Here is a 7,753-nt window from a genome sequence, read left to right on the forward strand (position 1 = left end):
GTTTGCATAAGAAGAGTGGACCACACTGACAGTGGAGAGGTGTAGGAAGCTCATTCATGACTATAGGAAGTGCCTGAAAGCAGTTATTTTGTCCAAAGGCTGTGCTACCAAATATTAAATCTCGGGTGTCAATAATTTTGTCAATGCCATTTCTTTTTATGTTTTGATTTAAAAGGATATATTAAGTTCTGAATCAAAAACAAAGATTCTGCAATATTATCACTGAAATCAAGAATTGTGGAGACAAAATACTTTTGTGAATTTCAACTTATTTTTCGAGAAAATTGTGAGTTATTTGATAAACGTGCAAGGGTGCCAATATTTTTGGCCACAATTGCAGGGGAGGAGACAGAGAGAGAGATACAGAGATAGAGATTCTCTGGAGAAACATGAACCTACATGTGTTTTAACTTAATAAGGCTTTGAATGATTACACAGAGCAACTTGCATCTTCCCAATGCTGAGGGTAAAAGAAGAAGGGGGGGGGGGAGAAATTTGGTTGGCTTTGGAGGAAAAAGGAAAACATTTGGATGTTTAAACATTCAACTTTTGTTGAACAAGTCAAATCACATTTGGAAAAGTCATTCCAGCTGAGAAAGTAAAGAGCCATGAAACTTTCATCTTCAGAACATGAAGTTAAAAGGGTGGTGTTTTTTGCCTCAAGTTATTGGAACTTTATCAACAGAGAATGATTAAACCCTGATTCTACACAGGAACTGGATGCACCGTTTCATCTCTATGGTCTCACCATGAACCCCATGCTCTACAACATCACACGCGTCGTCATACTGTCGGCAGTCTCTGGAGTAATCAGTGATTTGTTGGGTTTCAACCTCAAGGTACCTTAGGTTGGGTTTTCTTTTCCTTTGCTGCTGGGATTCTGTGTCCCTTTTCCATAAATTATTTGGTCTCAACCAGGCATGCAATAAGTGGTAGAGCCCAGTAGCACCTTTTTGTGAACTTTGGGATGGGTGGAAATGCATAAAAATGAAGAGAAACCAAGTGTGAATAACATGAAAGCCTGTTGTTTGCAGTTGTGGAAAATCAAGTCATGAGGAGCTCATCACAAGAGAAAATGTTATGAAGACTTTTTATACATGGCATGTGGAAATATCCACTTATCCTTTTGTAGGAAAGGTTAATTTTGTGCATCATATTTATCATGAGGTGAGAGGAAATTAGTTATGATCCCTCCTCATTATCCAGAGCCATAATTTAAATATGTATATTTCATTCTGATTTCTTTACATTACCTGTCATCATAATACAGCACAGGGTTTTGTTTGAAAGATAAAAATGTCAACATGACTTTTAGTGTTATTATCTGTAAAGTGTTACACAGAATTATCAAAAAATGTTATTGTTTACATTTTTTTTTACTTTAATGTTTATTTGATAATTATTTTATTCAAATAAACTGGAAAAACTGCGTTGAATAGGTTAAGTTAATTGGTCAACACAATGTTAATCACCAGACTGTCCCGGTTCGCATCCGATGAGTGTGTCAAAATAACCGCAACAGTCGCCCGTTTGAGACATCCTGCGGGATCCCCGTGTCCAAAGCTGTAGTCCCAGAGTGGTGAGTTTGGAGGATTTTATTTGACATTTATTTACCAAAAGGTCTGAGGGTTGGTTGTTTTCAGGTGAAAATTTCTGTGGAATTCAGAAATCCATTTCTGATAAAAATCGATTTGGACGTTTTTCCATAATTTGCTCTTGAAGTTGGGGTACCCCTAAACTGCAGGGTCACGACTTTGCGTCACGTCGTATTTCGGCTTTGTGCAGTTTTGTCCTGGAAAGCTGTAAAACTGTGCTGACTCATCCAAATAACATTAGAGACCGCATGCTATTTATTAATTTACTGGTGTAGCTGGAGATGTCCTTCAAAAAGTCCCTTCTCTGGTGTGCCAGCATGAGGAACCTGAAATGAGGATGATTTATCACTTTCACAGGATTGTATATGTATCGCGGCATTCTAAAATATCAGTCCAAAGAAATGACACAGATGTCCTTATATTACTGCTTTATCATGTGCATCACATGTCGAGCAGCCCAGAGTTGTGGAAGGATTTTGGGCTGAGTGGTAACAACATGAGGAATTACATAAGCCTCTCTCAGTTTGTTTCTAATGTAAATCCAAACATAATTGATGCACTCCCTGGACTTCATGCATTCACCAGATCTGATGTTACAGCAGCATTCATGAATAAAGGGAAGTGCAGGCCACTTCAGATACTGGAAAAGAACGATGCCCATGCTGAAGTGTTCTTTTGTTTGGGTGAGATCACTTATCTTGCAGGATCTTATCACTGGTCTGGAAAAGTTTGTGCACTGTATGGAAATGGTCACATGAGCAATTTTGTTGATGTATGATATGCATTCTTCCAGCAGCACTATGCTCCAAAAAGGAATGATGAACCTCCAGAGAGAATTAACACTTTGAAATCTGAGCTCCTTGGACTTTTGACTCCCACACCCTGGGCTCCCTGGAGAAAAAATCGGTTGCTCAGGTATATGGAGGTCTGAATCGCGGCCGGTAAAACGGCCGCTCGGGTATATTGAAGGTTTGAAAAGCGGCTGGTAAAACAGCCGCAAGGGTTCAAAGGGTTAAAAGGTGTGAATCCCTGGAGCATACCCCAATGTAGAGCTATTCTGAAAAACAAAATACAGAGAACTAACCATGTGGCATCTCTATGTAAGCATGCATCACAACCGAACCTGGGTTGTAGTGAGTGCTACCTGAAAGACATAGTTTGATTCTTATGGATGGCCGCTATCAGGTCAAATGGTTTGATGGTGACCAGATACCCCAGAGTATATACCAGGTTCTGGGAAAGGATACCGAGTCGACATACATGGAAGGGGATGAGGATGAAGAAATGGTTTGGATGAAGTGGATGATTAATGGGGGTGGTGAGTAGATTTACACTTTGTAATGTGGTGCAACAATTTGTTGTTACTCTCACAGCCTTTTAATAACTTCCATTTATGACATATTTGTACTGGTGATCCACTTTGAATTTGCATATAGCTACATATTGGCTAGATCTTCCTACAGGCTTGCTTTTATATACTCGATGCAATTTATGACTTTTATTAACCAAAAGATCTGAGGGTTTAAATTCACAAAGTGAATCTGGTCAAATTTGGTGGTGCTATGGATGATGTCAAATGTTTATAGCTGAAAGATTGAAGTTCATTAAAAGCAGCATTTACAGTCATGGCCAAAAATATTAGCACCTTTGCACTTTTTTTTAAAATAACTCACAATTTTCTCTAAAAATAAGTTTAAATTGACAAAACTATTTTATCTCCACAATTCTTTGTTTCACTGTCAATATAACAGAACCTTTTGTTTTTAATTCAGAACTTAATATATTCTTTTATATCAGAAAATAAAAATAAATGGCATTGACAAAATTATTGACACCCTTGATTTAATGTTAGGGAGCACACACAGCCTTTGGACAAAATACCTGCAGTCAAGCACTTCCTAGAGCGATGAATGAGCTTCCTACACCTCTCGACTGGCAGTGTGGCCCACTCTTCTTGTGCAAACTGCTCCAGTTTTCCAAGATTTGAAAGGTGCCTTCTCCCAACTGCTGTTTTCAGATCTCCCCACAGATGTTCATTGCGATTTCGATCTGGACTCATTGCTGGCCACTTCAGAACAGTCCAGCGTTTTGTCTTGAACCATTCCTGGGTGCTTTTTAAAGTGTGTTTGGGGTCATTGTCCTGCTGCAAGACCCATGACCTTTGATGGAGACCCAGCTTTCTCATACTGGGTTGAACATTGCACTCCAAAATGCCTTGGTAATCTCCTGATTTCATGATGCCATGCACACATTCAAGGCACCCTGTGCCAGAGGCAGCGCAGCAACTCCGAAACATCACTGAACCTCCTCCATGTTTGACAGTAAGGAAAGTGTTCTTTTCTTTGAAGGCTTCATTTTGTTTTCTGTAAACAGAGATGATGTGCTTTACCAAAAAGCTCTAATTTGGTCTCTTCTGTCCACAGAACATTCTCCCAGAAGGATTTTGGCTTGTTCAGGTGTGTTTTGGCAAACTCCATTTGGGCTTTCTTCTGTCTCTCTCTCAGCAGTGGGGTCCTTCTGGGTCTCCTCCCATAGAACTCCCTTTCATTGAGTTGGTGACGGAAGGTGCGAGTGGAAACTGTCGTACCTTGTATATGAAGGTCAGCTTAAATCTGTTTGGCAGTTGATCGAGGTGCTTTCTCCACAATTTGAACAATCCGTCGCTGCAATCTTCGATCAAGCTTTCTCTTACGGCCACATCCAGGGAGGTTGGCTACAGTGCCATGGGCTTTAAACTTCCTGATAACATGGCGTACAGTGGCCACAGGAACATCAAGGTCTCTGGAGATGGATTTGTAGCCTTGAGATTGTCCATCCATCCATCCATCCATCCATCCATCCATCCATTGGGACCATACTCTGTGCAGAGCGTTGGTGCTGCCTAAGTAGTCTCCTTGGCTATTGGGTGCAATACTGGACGGGTTGTCACTCCGACACAGGATACTAGCAAGCTGGCACTCATTTTGCCGACCTCAAAAGGATGACAGGCAGAGTCAACCCCACCTGGTATTAATTCAACCTGGATCGGATCGTAGGATCCCAAGCTCACCAATCTAACCATTAAACCACCACCAGGCATAGATTGTCCATGCTTGGCTACAATCTTGTGTCTGACCTCCTCAGACAATTCTCTGTTTTTCTTTCTTATCTCCATGCTCATTGTGGTACACACAGGAACACAAAACAGCAGAATGACTCCTTTTCTCTCTTCAAACTGGTTGAATGAGTGATTTTATATTGTAGGCACCAACAACTCACCACAGGTGAGTTCGATTCAGAAGTAAAGGAGAATCACCTGCGTGAAATCTCATTATTTCTAACAACTTCTGAAAGGTGCCAAAAATGTTGTCCAGGCTATATTTAGGATTTAGGAGCTAAGATTTAGTAATTTTTTTCAGCTTTTTTTGTTTTGTTCCACTGCATACCAAAGAAATACATTTGTGGATACCTAAAGATTTATTAATTTCGACAATTTTATGGAAGAAATGGTGCCTTATTTGAAAAAAGTGCAAGGGTGCCAATATTTATGGCCATGACTGTAAGTTGAATATATGCATTGGAGACAAATAGAAAAGTAGTTAATACACATTTTTCAAGAGCATCATCAATAAAATTGGGGTATAGTCACCAATAACCTTATCAATCCTATTATATTGTGAACGAGAAAATACAACCCGTTGCTTCACTGACGAGGGTATTAAAGGGGGAGGGGGGGAGAGGAGGGAGGAGCGGAAGCTAGGAAGCGGGTGGGGGAGGTGGGGAGAGCTGTGCCTCATCAAACGGTGCTATACACTGCGGGAGGGCGGGGTGCAGAGAGAGAGAGAGATAGAGATAGAGATAGGGATAGGGATAGGGATAGGGATAGGGATGGGGTGAGGGGTGGAGGTGGGGTTAGTAAAGAGAATGATATGTTAGGCTTCATGACCGAACATACACACACACAAAAACAAACTGTCGGAACAGCTGTACACACAACAGAGTTTGTAATGTAATCTGCTGCCACATCTGCAAAAACTTTGATATCCCAGTTCCAGAAAATTTGTGTGAACATGAACCAAAATTAATCACTGAACACATGGAGGTACCTCCCACTCGCATACAACCTAATGATCACATCAAGCGTTAGCATCGAAAACAAAGTGTTGCGACTATCATACTTAGGTACAAAAAAAGAGAAGAAGGCATTGCTGATTGAGGTGTTAATAGCAGTGATCTTGGACTAAACGATTTGTCCAAAAAACGATTTTGGACAAAAATCAAGAAAATGACCAAACATCAAGACCTCAATAATGAAGTGAGAAGATCCTGGAAGCTGAAGAATGCCAAAGTTGTACCAGTGATGGCTGGAGCTACAGGAATGATGACAAAGAACCTCACAGAGATATTAAACATAGGGGCAATACCCTGGGCGCTCACCTGGTAGTAGCTGGATAAGATAATCAGGTCACCACTGGTAGGCATGGATGACCCACAAAATATATAACGGAGAAGAAAGTAAACACCTATGGATTTTGTTTTTTTTAATGCAATGAACAAACTTTGGTACATCATGGGGGATAAAGGTTGTGGTCAAGTTTCATTGAAATTGTATGTGTAGTTTCTGAGAAGTTGCAAGTATTTGTGGATGGACGGATGACGCTTCATCCCATAAGCTCCCCGAAACTACTTTACAGGTGTGCTAAAAACTACCCATGGGAATATTAGATAAAAAACGAACTACAGTTGGAAGCTGTCTGGGGTTCAGTGACGATCCTGAAGAGAGCCCTCGACACAAAACTTTAAGAACAGAAAGCTTCACAGCTTGGTCCATGAATCGTGACCCCTTACTGAAATAAAGGTGGATGCTTTGAGCCTGCCCTGGGAGGACTCCATTCCACTTTCTGAAACTCACATATGTAGATACCAGTCAACAACACACACACACACACACACACACACACACACACACACACACACACACACACACACACACACACACACACACACACACACACACACACACACACACACACACACACACACACACACACACACACACACACACACACACACACACACACTCACTTTGAGACCTGGGACAGGAGCATTCAAAACCAACAGCTTGTATAGGCAGCAACCTTTGCACCCCACCGGTTATACATGCTGCAGTCTCCTCAATAGGGGGGAAAGGTGGGAGACCAGGGGGGGAGGGGTGGGAGAAAGAAATAGAGGAGTGTGAGAGAGAGAGGGGTCAAAAAGAGGGTTTGGGGTGGAAGAGAGGGAGTAGGGTTGGGAGGGAGTGGGTGAGGGATTCTGGTAGATGTGAGGCCCAATTTATCCATCCAAGAGAAGACACACACAGTGATGAATTACCCGGTCTGTGGAACATCGGGAGGACAGTTTAGAGCTGGGTTGGGATTCAAATCCAGGCTACACAGAGTGAGCATGCATACCTCTCGGCTTCCCAGCCATGATGTGGCGATTCTTTACTTCACAACTGAATTTTTTCTTTCTCATTGTGATCATTCAATATATTTTGCCTTAAAACCTCCAGTGTAGAACTACGGTATTGCAATTGAAAGTTGAACGTGCCAAGTGGCTTTACCATGCAATGCATGAAATGTTTGAAGAAACTTTTAAAAGCGAAACGTTTAATTACCTCCACCACCGAAGGTGAAGGGCGTTTTGTTTTCACCTCTTTCTGTGCGTCTGTTTGTTTGTTACTTGCAAAATCAAAGATTTTTCAAGTGCATTGGTTTGTCAGTTTTGTTATTCTGTTTGTCTGTCTGTTTGTTTATCGCCGACAGGTCACAATTTTAAACCGATCTTCACGAATCTTCACCACATGGTAGAGTTTGTCATCAGGAAGAAACCTCTTGTTTTTGAAGTCAAAAGGTCAACAGAGGCCAAAGGTCAACAACTTCGGTAGGATTTCTAAAATCCTCACTTTTCATCCAATTGACTTGAAATTTGAAGAGGGTTTATATTTCAGGTCACTGAATTCAACCACCAATTATTTTTGTGGTCCACAAAGGTCAGAAGGTCGACATAGGCAAAATTTCTAAAATTGTCACTGTTCATCTGATTCACTTGAAATTTGAAGAGGAGTTGCATATTTGGTCATTTAATTCAACCACCAATTATTTTTTGTTCAAATTTCTTTGATGGATTTTGCGTGT

General features: G+C 41.1%; 1 protein-coding gene across 15 annotated transcripts in view; it reads left to right on the forward strand.

Annotated features, from left to right (window-relative positions):
- LOC147019641 (protein PHTF2-like) overlaps positions 1-7,753 on the forward strand; it is a 79,103-nt gene that overhangs the window by 12,139 nt on the left and 59,211 nt on the right. For 9 of the 15 annotated variants that reach the window (XM_085894210.1, XM_085894212.1, XM_085894204.1 and 6 more), the window contains exons 1-2: positions 1,055-2,913; positions 7,382-7,499. Coding sequence is in view for 2 of the 15 variants with exons in the window: in XM_085894222.1 (XP_085750348.1) it covers positions 2,763-2,913; positions 7,382-7,499 (269 nt within the window). In the remaining 13 variants the exon portion in view is untranslated. Of the gene's footprint in view, positions 1-713; positions 840-1,034; positions 2,914-7,381; positions 7,500-7,753 lie in introns of those variants that run through there. The other 6 variants (XM_085894211.1, XM_085894217.1, XM_085894223.1 and 3 more) reach the window with 5 other exon arrangements.

The sequence above is a fragment of the Eptatretus burgeri genome, chromosome 9, assembly GCF_056783735.1.
Source record: "Eptatretus burgeri isolate ZD-2024b chromosome 9, Ebu_testis_v1, whole genome shotgun sequence".
Lineage (NCBI taxonomy): Eukaryota > Metazoa > Chordata > Myxini > Myxiniformes > Myxinidae > Eptatretus > Eptatretus burgeri.